At 43.7% G+C, this 14,387-nt stretch overlaps 1 protein-coding gene across 1 annotated transcript in view; it reads right to left on the reverse strand.

Annotated features, from left to right (window-relative positions):
• The window catches only part of ANO7 (anoctamin 7), a 2,026,240-nt gene that overhangs the window by 870,702 nt on the left and 1,141,151 nt on the right, over positions 1-14,387 (reverse strand). Inside the window, exon 11 of the mRNA XM_069213645.1 lies at positions 13,835-13,931. Within this exon, the coding sequence (XP_069069746.1) occupies positions 13,835-13,931 (97 nt within the window). The remainder of the gene's footprint in view (positions 1-13,834; positions 13,932-14,387) is intronic.

The raw sequence follows: 14,387 nt of genomic DNA on the forward strand, positions 1-14,387 counted from the left end.
GAAAGTATTGGATATGCTAAAAATTGAGGAATATAATTTCTGTACTATTTCTTTTGTATAGGATATGTCACCTTGAGAGGATATGTAAATAGACATTTTTGAGGATACAATTGGGCTAACACGTTTGTATTGTAAGAAAAGTACCTGTCACTCTAGGACACACAGACCTTTGGTTTTGAAAGAACAATTATTGGTGTACAAAGGATGTGAATTAACCACACTTATGTTTATCTTTCTGGTCCGATATTCCTTCGTACTTGGTAAGCTTAATGAGTTGATTATCATGAAATACGTGTCAGCAAATATATAAATTGATTCCTTTTTCCTGTTGATATGTATATTCTTCTTTTTGTCTTTTTATTTTGTATATGGTTATTTTTAGAGCCTCTCATTTTCATCGAACTTTAGGAAGAAAGACTCAGAGGGCACGGGTTGGAAGTATCTGGTCACTTTTCTTGAATTTTGCCATTTAATAGGTTGCAACCTACCAGACAGCACAGCTGTTTGGTTTGCTAAAGACATCTTGGGGACTTTCAGAAAGTTTACCTAGGAATGCATTCTGCCCATTAATTAACATTGGCTTTGTGGTTTGTAACTCACATTTTCTGGCTTTCTATTTGCTAGCTTTATTTGCTTTAGGATGTCTAGGTTCTGTTTGTCCTTCCTGTTACCTAAAGTGTGTTTACTGTATTCTTTCATAAATGCCCTTTCTTTAAACAGGCCTTTAAATATTGTTCTTATCTTGCCACATTTGCTTTGCATTCAAAGACCAAGGTCAAATGTCAGGTGCTGTCTTCTGAGGGCACTTGTTTGCTTTTCTCTCTCTGACTTCAAAGTCAGAGGATTTATGAGACAATGTTGCTGGATATTGGTGGTGGGAAAGAGTTATTTTTCGGGAACACGACAACATTTAAATGAACTGTGAAAGTATTTCAGAATTAGGAACACTATGAAGCACATTTCTGTTATTTATGAAGTATGTTGGAAACAAATAATTTAATATGATCAAAACAAATCATTACACTAGGTGAAGCAATTTTCACACATTTTTGTTTGTGGACTGTATAGTAAAACTGTATGTATGTGCACTGTAATGGTCATTTCAATTGAAGATGTGTCGTCTCTAATGGCAGTGCCCTACCATACAGTGCATACTCCGCTTTACGCCACTCCATTCTCCTCTGCACCTATACACACAACTGCACTCTACTAAGCACCACTCCACTTTACACCAAGCCACTGCATTGTGTACCACTCCACTCTATGCCACTTTGTGCTACACCTTTCTACTCTACCCTGTACCACCCTACTCTATCACAATGAACTCTTTGCCACTCTACTCTACACCACTGCCTTCTTCGCCACTGCATTCTACACCACTTTAGTCTAGGCCTCACCAATCTACTCTGCACAAATCCACCCTATGTCACTGTACTCCACGCCACGCTGCAAAACTGCACTCTATGACAATGCACTCTATAGCAATACACTCTATACCAATGCACTTTACTCTGTAACACTCAAATCTATGCCCTCGCACTCTAAACAAATCCACTCTATGCCACTCTAATCTACTCTGCACCACTGCACTCTGAGCCACTGCACTCTAAACCACTTCACTCTATGCCATTACACTCTATACCACTTTACACAACTGCACTCTACCCTGCACCACTTCGATCCACTATACGCCCCTCCACTCCACTCTACTCTGGAACAATTTACTCTATGCCATTCTACTCTATGCCACTCTACTCCACTCTATCCCACTTTACTCTTAGCACTCTAAGACAATGCACTCTACACTACTGCACTCTATGTCACTGCACTCTACGCCACTCTGTATGACCGTACTATACGCCACTGCTCTCTATGCCACTCTACTCCACTGCACCCTGCCACTCTACTCTGCAACGCTGCACTCTCTGCAATGCTACTCTCCACTACTCCGCTCTACAACGTTGACCTCTATGCCACTGCATGCTGCGGCATTATACTCCACTCTGCAGCACTCTATGCTACTCTACTCTGCACCACTCTAGGCCACTGCAGTCTATGCCACTCGACTCAACTCTGTGCCACTTCCCTCTGCATCACTCAATGTTACGTCACTCCACACTTCACCACTCTATGCCGTTTGCGACTGCAGTCTATGCCAGTGCACTCTACACCACTTTACTCTGCACCACTCCTTTCTGAGCCACTTCACTATGCACCACTGCAGTCTGTCTCACTCCATTTTGCACCACTGCACTCTGCTGTGCATCACTGTAATCAACACCACTGCATTTTATGATGCTGCACTGTATGCCACTGAATTCAATGCCACTGCACTCAGTGTCACTACACTCTGCACCACTATACTTTGCAACACTTTACAGCAATGCACTCTATACCAGTCCACTCTATGCCACTCCAGTGTTTGCCACTCTACTCAACTCTACACTATGCCACCCCAATATATGACACTCTCTGCCACTCCACTCTGCAACACTCTATTCCACTCTTCACCATTCCACTCTACGCCACTCCATGTGACTCTCCTCTATGCCACTAACTTTTAGCCATGCTGAACAGCAGCCACGCTGGTGTACAACATGAATAAAACACATTGGCAAAGCCAATACCTCTAGCATATGTGAGACCTATTGACTTTGCCAATGCTTGTTTATGTTAATGTTTGCTTGTGATCATGAGATCGTCCAGGGAAGGTGCTTGCCAAAATGTGTTACAATGGATTTATCTGAATTGCACTGATTCCTGGAGTGTGTGTGTGTTCTGCGTAGCAAGATGCTTGTAAAATATTGGACAGCATTAGTCTTCCTGCACCAAAGCTGCAGGCAGGATAGCCCCAATGCCAGCATGGGAAGGAGTACATGTATATTATATACACCAGGCTATTTCAACACATGAAATGTGTTGTGCTGTGGTATGGTGCAATGAACACTTTTCTGCATGGACTGTGAATGTGCTGGTTCCTTTTTTGGACTCCAGATCAAGCATGTCTGTTGGTGAATAAAGGGAAGGCATGTCTTGGTGTGGCTGGGCACCGTCTCAGTTAAGGTGCTCCCTGGCATTCATATGTATATATATATATATATATATATATACATATATATATATTTTTTTTTTGGCCGCCACTAGGTAGTTATAGTTAGGACCCTGTCTCAATAGAAAAATATTTTTGGGATTTGCCTATATCTTTGGTGCCGGTTGACGAATGTTCACGAATGTTTTTAAAAAACTATTACGCTCACTTCATCTGCTGTCTGGAAAGTTTCAGGGTGATCTGTCAAGCGAGGGCTGAGAAAAAGGGGGATCTCGAAACACATTTTCCCCATTCATTTTTCCATATGGATTTTGAATAGCGATAGCGCCCGAACCACCGGATGGAATTACACCAAATTTGGTAGAAAGGTAGCTCTTTGTCCAGGAAGAGTCGTTTTTGTAATTTGATGTAAATCCATCCAGTAGTTTTTCAGAAAAGAAAATCCAAATTTGTATATGTAGGAACTTGAAGTATTTGCAACCCCTCCCGATCTCGTGCTGAGATTTGATTGGCTGTCAACACTTCAACAAGGAAGTGTTGGCAGCAATGTTGGGACTTGGCTTCAGCCGAATCCCAGAAAAAAAGGTTAAAATTAAAGACAAGGGTCCAGGGTCCAGACACCCTGACCCCTTAGCTCTGGTGCTATGGTGGTTGGGTCCTAGAGGGACCCACCCCCGCCCCCAAGGTTAAAAAGCAGTTTTTAAAAAAATTACAAAAAATTCACAACAGGGTCGCTAATCTGGACAAAAATGTTGAAAAAAAAAAGCGCAGGCTCCTGCGCTTGCTTTCTATCAAGCCCCCGGGTATGCCAGGTCCTGAGGGCATTTAATATTTCAATGTTGTGGGAGGGGTCCTCTGGTACCCCTGCGTCCCCAGGGACTGCCACCTACCTGGGGCTGTAATTGAATGCGGGGGCCTGTGCGCCCCCCCGCAGTCCCAGGGACCACCACCTCCTCAGGGCACACAGTAAATCCAATGCCCGGGGCCACTCCCTGCAGCCTCAGGGACCAACACCTCCCTGGGGCATTTCAGGAATTGTGTGCAGGGACTGTGTAGCCCCCTCCTGCAACCCCGGGGACCGCCAACTCCCTAGGGCATTCTTCAGATTGTGTGCAGGGGGGTGACGGTTCCCCTCCCGTCCACAAATAAAATATTTAGGCTCGGGCCCGGCCAGGATCAGCCTGGGGGTGGCATGTGAGGTTGGGTTGTTATTATGGGCGCAGGGACTAGCCACAGCTCAGGCCCTGTGGCTAACCCACGCTGCACACGTCCAAAGACCTTGCGCAGCGCAGGGTTGGGTGGTTAAAGGAGTTGCCTGCTGGGCATGGCCGCCGGCAAGGCCCTCCGGCTAACCCCCGCTGTGCACGGCCTAAGGCCATGCGTGGGATTGGGTTGGTATAGGGGTTGGCAGCAGGGACTGGTCGCAGTGGTGGTTGGATTAACGTATAGTAATGAAAATTACTTTATGTTAAACAGGGACATTATAGTAAGGAAACAGAACTTTAAAAAACATAGAAATTCACTTAAAAACCCAAAGGTTACACAGACGTTATAGTTGGGCTCACCTTTTAAACATACCAAACCAAAGAAATTCACCACTTATAGTTAGGGTCATCTCAAGTAACTATAACTCATGCTCTAAGGTAACTATAACTCACACCCTCGCCACTACTATTTACCGCACAAACTACAGCACTCATGACATCTTTGAAAGCATCATTAATAATATAATAAAAATAACTGCTGAATTTCTATGGTTGTGTATAGGTCAAAAGTTAACCTAACTAGAAAGTCCCTGTAACCTTTGTTTTTTCAGTGAATATGTGAATATGTATATATATATATATATATATATATATATATATATATATATATATATATATATGTAATTTTATTTTGTAAACAAATTAATTAAAACCATTACAAATGTAAGCTCCAGGAATATGTATATATATATATATAATTCAATTTGTATACACTTAATTAAAACCATTACAAATGTACGCTCCATGCAATTCCATAAAACAAAAACAAACAGCAGATAGGGGATCATCAACCAGGTGTATCCTTAATGGGTGGCCAAAGCTGTTTTTGAGCACCATTGTTTTGGTTTTGATGGTGTTACATTTTAATTTGTTTTCTTTGACATACTTTAACAGCTCACTGACTAATGTTTGCATGCTTGTTTTAGATTAACTCAGCAGTACATCATTGTCTGCGTAAGCAAGCTAGGACAGGTTCAAGTGGCCCAGGCGTGGTGGGTGCGAGTTTAGCCTGTCTAAACTTTTGGACACGTTGGCCATAAAAAGGTTGAAAAGACGGGGAGTCAATGCGCACCCTTGTTTCAGCCCCATTGCTGTCGGGATCCTCCTCAAAAGCTTTGACCCGTCGCCTATTTTGACCTTAATGCAGGTGTTTGTGTAGAGCTGTTTGATGGCCTGTAGAAGCATGCCTTGAATGCTTGTCCCTTCAACTTTTGGCACAATAGCCCCTGATCGACATGGTCAAATGCAGATTGATAATCAATGAAACAAAAGTAACATTTTTTCCGTGCTCATTTACACTTATCTGCGAGTATGCTTAAGGCTAGAATGTTCGAAATACTGTAGTGCTGAAGCCCTTTCTAAATCCTGTATGATTTACTGGTACAAGAACAATATTTGAGCAGTCCGTAAGTTCTTGCAAAATCAAAGAGGCGATTTATTTGGCTTCAGCGTCTATTAGGGATATGAGCCAATAGTTAGCAGTGACTAAACGGTCTTCACCTTTGAAAACTGGATGTATTATTGACCCCCTCCCACTTGTTGGTATGGCAGCAGTGAGAGACACTTCTCTAAATAGGGGGGACAGTAAGTTCGCCCAGTACTGGCGGTTACTTTTAAAAAATGGCCTGAGGGATGCTATTTGGGCCCGGGGCTCCATCTCTCTTCCCCCCAGCTATTATCTTTTGGACCTCTTTTGAAGGGTAGGGCAGCTGAAGGATTAATTTTGTTGTCTTATAGACTGATAGATATGCTACTTACCATCACCAAAACATTTTTTATGTCTTTTCCTATGGTCGAAGAACTGTAAAAGATAGTTGCTATTGGCAGGGAGGCAGAAAGTTAGTGTACTAATGTCGAGAAGCCTGAGGTTGGATTCTAAGTACTGAGTAGATACTTCTCCCAGGTTTCTTCTGGCACATTTGAACAGTTTATTTGCTTGGGAGGTCTTAGTAGGGCATTTACTGTTTCCCACAAGGCGCTGGTGTTTGCTTACTTCGAGCTATAAATAAGCTTTGCCCAGAAAGCCTCCTCATTGGCCTTTTGGCTTTCCCAGACCTGTTTTTTATAATCCTTCTTCAATTTTGTTATTGTCTCCCATGTTGTTGTTGTATGTGTGTTTGCTTTCTTTAATGCACCAATTGCCTTTTTGAGCTCTCTTTATATATATATATATGGCGGTCACCAGTAGGTAGATATAGTTAGGCCATGTTTCCATAGAAAAAGTGTTTTTTGACTTGCCTATATATGTTTGCCAGAGATTGATGAATCTTCAGGAAATTTTCCCAAAAAAGGTGTGTCGGTGCACGTGGGAAATTTTGGGTTGATCTGTCAAGCGGGGGCTGGGAAAAAGGGGGATCAAATCAAACCAAATTAAACTTTATTCAGTTCATTTGTACAAACCATACAAGCACATCAGCCCAAAATCCATTCAGAATTAGAATTAAAATATATACAACTGGTCTAAAAGCTAACAAATCTTAAAATACAGAATAAAACATGCCTCCAGAGCAAGACACAATTTTTCAAAAGCATTCCTTGCACTCATCACAATTTTTAAAAAACAACCCACAGGAAAGGTGATATTCTCGTGCAACAACTGCAAGAACCAGAAGGCGGGACATACTTGGGAAAAATTCATTTTTTTCAAAAGCGGAATAAGAAAGGCCTTCCTTGGACCATCATAAAATTTACAAAACATTATAAAATGCAAAGTGTCCTGCAGAGATAAATTATCGCAACCACAAGGATCAAATGGAAAGCCCACATGCCTCCCCCTAGGAAAGGCTAGCATAAGGTGGATAAGATCAAACCTAAATTTAGTAAGAAGGAAGTGCTCATAGGTGCTTGTTTGCACTGTAATGTATGGATCAATAGAGGGGACGGACTGTAATAAATAATGGTCATGTACCCGAGGTTTCAGGAGTGCTGCCTCCTCCCGTGTACTAGTCCTCAGCTGGAAAAAATATTCCTTTGCCCACTTCCAGTTTGCTCTAGTGATCCCCTTTTGGGTTGTGAATAGGTCACTCCTTCCTAGGCTCTGGGCAAGGTCCCTAACATACTTTAACCAAGGGATGTTAACAAACCTATCCAGGGCCATACAATCCCTTAAAGCCCACCGTTCAAGGTAGTAGAGGGCAGTGACCAAATATCCAATCATAAAGCAAGTGGACAAAATGCAGTTACGTTCATGAAATAGACTATACCCAACTCCTCAAGAGCAGAAAACGTAGATGTACATTGGGGGACCCCCAAGAAGGTGTCTAAGAAAGGTATTTCCAGCCACTTGTAAATCATTCTATGTAATATACCTCCACACCCCACTCCTATAGACTGCCTTGGAAACACATTAAGCTTGGTACATCTGCAGGATGGCCTTGAGCGGTCTTCTCCCCAAACGTGAGGCAAAGCCAAACACAGATGCATTTGGTCTTACAAACTCCTCTTTGCTCCTGGAAACCAAGACACAGCAGCACAAAAGAGAATAAAAGAGAAACCCCAGGTAAGAAAAAAGCCCTTGTTCTAGGGAGCACACTGTTCCTCAGGGTGAACCTGCATGATTTGATGATTTGGTCCTGTTGGGTCCTACCACCATCACATAGGATTTGTGAACTTTAACTGTCAATTCCAATTCCAATCTATTAATATAAAGATTAAAAATAAATGAAGCCAAAATGCAGCCCTAGCAAACACCCCTTTCAATGGCAAAGCTGCAAGAACATTTCAAGCCTGTTGAGGCCTCTTAAAAAGAGAATGATGTCCCTATCCATCCCTATTGACCGCATTATCTGCCAGAGCTTATTCCTGTTGGGCAGGTCAAACGCTGAGGAAAAATCCATGAATCCAGGTGTATTGACCCGGATGGGCTACGGTGTACTTGATATACTATATAAAGGATCAAGCACAGTGTATCTCCCAGAGTGGAAGCCATACTGCAATTCAGACAACACAGCATTATTCAACGCCCATTCTCCCAACCTGTCTAGGAGCATGTGACCTAAGACCTTCACAACCAAATGAAGAAGGAAGATAGGCCTATAACAGGAAGGATTATCACTATCCCCCTTTTTAAAGATTGGTACAATAATAGAGGACACCCATGATTGTGGAGTGCTTATGCTAACTGCTGCATTTACCACCAAGGTTAGTACAAGAGTCCAGACCTTAATGTCACTAATGTACAGGTCAGGGGGGGATACAATCGGGTCCTGGAGCCTTTTACCTGGATAGACCAATAATGCCTTTCCTAGCTTCGTCTGAGGAAAAAAAACAACTTAGAGGACCCCAACAGCACTCCCTCATCATCCTCGGCAGAAACAGCCATTTTGAAGGAGTCCTCAAAAAAAGCGACACAGCAGTCGTCTGTGATGTGAGCACTCACAGTGGTAGCCTAGCCCCACAATTTGGAGCTACATTTTAATGTACTGGCCATGGTCAGTTCTTCCCACATCTATGCTCTTAAGGTATTCTACATCTCCTCAGCTCTTCTTTGTACCTCATACACAGGCCTTCACCTGAGCGGGGTCCTTAGGCTTAGAGTTTAAAACTCCCATGAGCTGCCTCTTGAGCGAGGGTGCAGCCCTTATCTATCCATTTTGGTGTGTCCCCTTCTCCCCTGGGGCTTTCAAAAGACTTGAAGCATGACACAAGATTGATTGGAAGGCCCTTAGGACCCCTGGAAGCAACCCGCCAAGTCCTAGACATGCCATAGTCTCATCCCTGCACTGTGAATATAGTGTCTTAAAAAAGGCATCCTGCTCTATTTGCAACCAACGCACCCTCCTGCATTGGGATATAGGTCTACTAACCCCTCCAATCCCCTTTTGAAACTGCTGGGCCCAAAAGGTCCCAGATATGGATAAACACACAGGATTGTGGTCACTAAATGGAGTCATGGGTTTATCACACTTGACAATACTTGGGAGAAGGGGAGCTGAAACGAGAATAAAATCTATAAAAAGCACCACTCCCTCTCCCAATAAAAGTGGGATTAAGGTCCCTCATAGACCTTTCAGAGCGAAAGTTAAGTTAAACTCACTCAGTGCATTCAAAAAAGAGCGCTGCAAGGAATGGTCCAGATGAAGACCCGGCAGTAACATACAGCCTAGGCCACCCTTTCCCCACTATTGGAGGTCCTCACACAAGTGCACTTAAAATCCCCAGCCACCATGAGATGGACTGAAGGCCAGGGTGGACCACTTCTGTAGGCAGGTAGCCACGGCGAGGATGTTTTTTGCAACCCAAGAGTTGGGCCTGGCATTATAAATGTTCAGCAAAATGTACTTGGTAGAACCCCTGAAGGAAAATTACAAACCCCGGATAGGTGGGGTTGCAGTGGACAGGACCCAAATTCTGACCCTAATTGTTAATGATACAAAAATTATCAAGGCCCCCCACCACCATTGGACGACCATTACATGATGAATTAAGGACTGATTAGAAGTGGCCCATGCTTCCCGCGGGCAAATAATGCCATATCCCAGGATAAATTCCTGCCAGTTGGGGTCACTAAATGAACCCCCTAGGCCTGCAATATTCCAGCTTATGAAATTGAGGGCTCTAGCAACATTAGTTGGGAATACTCCTCAAGCGGGTTAGACATAACAGGTCTTGGCCCATCCCCACTGGCATAACCCTTAAGCCAATCACAATCATCCAAAGTAGCCAAAGGGGTAAGTCTATTACCACAGGGGTAAATTTATAATAACAGGAGGGAGCAGCCCGATTGCCCGCATAACAAGTGGAGGCCCACGGGTATGCTGATTCCTGGGAACAAATCTTCCCACCCATGAAGTTGGCTTCAGAAAAAATCCCAGGGGGACAGCCATGACAGAAGTAGCAATGGGCACCGCATTGGAACACCTAAAAGTAGCAAGCACCCTGTCGGTGATAAAGGGGTTGTTAAAATTACCAATCACACTTCTTATCATTACCGACCCAGTTAGCCCCCCAAACCATGTTGATCCACCTGGAAATCTGAGTTCCCATGGACAAGTTCTGGTCAAGCCAGTGCAAAACCTTATTTTTTAACTGCAGAATACTTTCCCCAGAAGCCAGTTTCGGAGGGGGGTACATTCCCCAGAACAACAACATAACTGGCTGCTTTGGCAGGCAAATTGGGGTTGGCGATATGGCAAGACATTGTCTCCCCTCCACCTACACATGCAGCACCTTCAGCCATGGGGCTTAACACCAAACCCTGAGAACAGGTGAGCCCCCTTTCACCTCTGAACACCCTAAGTATTCCCTGTCCATCCGTACTGTCTGTCCTCTCCCCCCAGCCCTCGCCCCCTCCCCTTCATGTCCCCTGACCGGCCCAAAGACAGCAGGGGTGAGGACTGCAGATACATCCTGCTCCTTACATCTCGCCATAGTCCCAGCCCCTGTCATGGACAGTAACAGATCACTAATGTCCTTAGAGCAGAGGGTAGGCAGGATCAGGGTGGGTAAACAATCACCTGAGGGGAATGATTCGGTGGACTGCTTCCTCTCCATTAACTCAATAGGAGATAGCTGCTTCCGCATTGAGCACAATCAAGAGTCCAGGGCAGCAATCAAGGTGGTGCAGAGGGAGTCCAATAGAGTTTCCAACTTATCCTTCACCAAGGGGGACTGCATATTGACAACCCTGGGACGTTTGGATTTACCTCCTATCACCTGTCTCTTTCTTTTCCAATAGTGACTCCTCACCCCCTATACACCAGCTGTGAATGGATAGGTAGACATACATTAGGGGACCCCTGGAGAAGAGGAGCTGGGGAGGAAAGAGATAAGTGGCATTCTGCCAATGTAATTCCTTAACTAAAATGTCCACAGCATGATAATAAGGGGTCCATTGTGGTGTTAGGTTGAGTTGTGGGAACACGCGTTGCTATTTTGTGTTTACACATAATTTGGAAAAACAAAATTACTTAACCTATCACCTATACACCCCCTCTTTATCAGCATATAATCGCCACCCCACTCTCCCCTCAAAAAGGAGAAGGTCATGGAAACTGCCCTATATAAAAGGTGAACAGTGCAAGCAGACAAGAGAGAGCCAATTAATTTTCCCCCACTCAGACCTTCCTCCAAAGTGAAGCCCAAACCATTTGCTTTTATAACACCTTCTAGTTACTGGGAAACATGCTAATATAGTCCCACCATTCAAAAGTACAGGAACCAAGAAAGGGGCCCAGCCACTTCCGGTCTCTGACAGGCCCGCCCTTGGCCAACGCCTGTCCCGTGCTGCAGGGAAGAGGAAGCAGCTATAGGTACTGGAGGCTTGCTCCGCTCCCTGAACTACCCAGCCCGAAGAAGAGTGCTGCCTGGGACTGTGTCCCCCACCAGGGAAAGTGGTGTCCTGAGGAGTAAAGGGGGTAGAAAAAAAAGGTTTCCCATGTTAATTCCCATAAGAGTTTTGAACATGACTATAGCCTGAACCACTTGACAGGATTATACAGAATTTGGTAGAAGCTAACTTTCGGTACGCAGATTATGCTTTTTGTTATTTGGTGTAAATTTGTTCAGAAGTTTAACAGAAATTAAAGGAAATCCAAATTTGTACATCTAGAGTAATGGATCCTCCTCGACAACTTTGAGAATAATAAAAGCTTGTGCAGAGATCTGCACAGCTCTGATTGTCTGCCAACACTTCAGCCAGGTTGGTTTGGCAGCGATCTTGGGACTCGGCTGCAGACCAGCACACCGCCAGAGCAAAAAAGCACTTAAAAAAAATGTTGCCAGAAATTATGACAACATCTCAAATTTGCGGCAATTTTTTAAATAAAAAATAAGCACAGTCTCCCGCGTAATGAATAAAGAAGGGGGCGCAAGGGGCCCCTCTCCTGGCTTGTTTATGCCTCGGGGACCTCCCTCTTCCCGGGGTTTCAATTCACTAGTCAGTGGGGGACCAGGGACCACCCCCGGTGACCACCACCGACCGGGGCCCGGAGATGGACTTTCATCGTTTATTTATTTTTACAAGTTGGGCTCTGAGGCGCAGGTGAGCAATAAATTATGTTATTACTTGCATACTGGAACATTTTGACTGCGCAGATTAGGTGGAAATATTTAAATGACATTGATGGAAGAATCGAGTGAAATAGTAGAGTACGAGTGAATATACTTCACGGCTGTTTGAAGAACAAGGCTGCTATAAATAGATCGGATGCAGTGGAGACCCTTGAATTGGTTTCATTTACAAACGTGAAGGTTTGCAGTCGGATGACAATCACTCGAGGCTTGTGATTACTGTGAACATTGTGATTTTTTAGGAGAGGGTGTTCTGGAACGCTGGCAGAACTATTTGGCAAAAAGAACAAAGTGATTTCATCAGGTGGATTTCTACTGCTGCACGTTCTTTTTTTTGATTAAGCTACCATGCGGACTTTGGTGATATTAATTTTGTTAAAACACATAATTCGAACGTGAGATTACCCTGGTGACTTTTGTATTTTCAAGTATATTACTCACATGAGTCAAATTAATGAAATAACGGTGTAACCGTAATTCCCTTGCCAATGTTTCAGCTGCAGCCAATAGGGAGAACTATAAGTACCAGCATGCCGCCTGTTACTCTTGATGGCGGAAACCACTTGATAAAGACGGATGTCGAAACGCGTTGTAGTGCCAAAATGCTTTACTGATTGGAATAAATATTCAGCTGATGTAATCTCCGGGAGTGCAGCGTTTCTCTTTCTCTTTCATATTATGGGCTTGGTCCTTTGCCCCAACGCAGCACCGACAGTTAGGCACATTGCTGTTAGGACCGACCTTTGGAGTTTGATATATATATATATATATATATATATATAAAAAAATATATATCGGTTCTAACTTTGCCATATGTGCTAGACTATGAAGGGAACAAGGTAGTCATTTAAAGATTGGCAGGTATGGGTCATCCTCCAAAAAAACAAAACAATGGCTAATGTTCCATCCTCCAACCTTCCACTTCCCCTGTGCAATTTAGAGGTGGAGAACTACCAGGTTCCGGATGTCAGAGCCTCAACTGGCACCACTTTCAGAAATCCTTGACCCAGTGGTCTGTCCATCACAGGACCACCAGATCAGAGTGACGGTCTTCTTGTCCTTTTTAGGTAGTGGTGGCTGTCATTCCTTTTCCTTGGCTAGGCCTCCACAGACAGAATGAAGGAGTGTAACTTCCACAGACTATAGCATTAGGTGGGTAATATACTAAAACTTGTCGATCTCTGCAATACACGGATCCCTCGAGGAGAGCAACAAGATCTTACTTGTACCACTGCTGAGGTACTGCATGAAAACAAGGAGGTAGCAATGCAGTATAGGGTTATCGAAACTCAACAATTTTCAGGATCTCAAAACAGATCAGGATGCTCGAGAGGTGAAAATCTGTAGCCAGCTACAAGACTGAACACAATGCCCCTGTGGGGGCTGGGGAGCCTCCTGCAGAATTTGTGGATATGTAATTCATCTCATGAGTCTTCAGCAGTGGATGTAATGTTTCTCCCCAAACACATGCACACTAGTATATAGACTCGTATTTACCTCGTGCACTTACCTTAAATGTGTTGCATATTGACGAGAGGTTCCAATATGGACAGGCTTTACAGACTGGACACATCAGGAATTGCCCCTCACTCTCACAAATCTCCTTACTGAAAGAGTGGACAGCGTGGAGATGTAAAATGAAGAAAGCAATAAGTCACAAACCAACATGTAAAGATACATACTACATAATTACAAATATAATGCCACTGTGTGCAGAAAGCCACCTAGCGCTCTGAGGTGTCATGGCAGCAAAATTCGGAGCCTTCTTAAAGATAACATACAATTCAAAAATGCATACTCCCTCCCCACACCTGGCTGATCAGCACAGGATCCATTTTCAATTGCATAACGTTCCAAAGAATAAGAAATTACTCTAAACGGTTCCAGCAAACATAGTGGCCATCGGGTTTCACTGTCAGGCTGGTAAACGTATGGATAAACGTCCCAGGTCATTGTGAAACATAACTCTTTAAAAACAGCAGAGTGATCCACTCTCAGAGTAGAATTAATCAGAAAAATTAATCTGCTTGTTCCATATTATGTAAAAATATAATTTCCTGAAT

This window comes from Pleurodeles waltl, chromosome 11, assembly GCF_031143425.1.
Source record: "Pleurodeles waltl isolate 20211129_DDA chromosome 11, aPleWal1.hap1.20221129, whole genome shotgun sequence".
Classification (NCBI taxonomy): Eukaryota; Metazoa; Chordata; class Amphibia; order Caudata; family Salamandridae; genus Pleurodeles; species Pleurodeles waltl.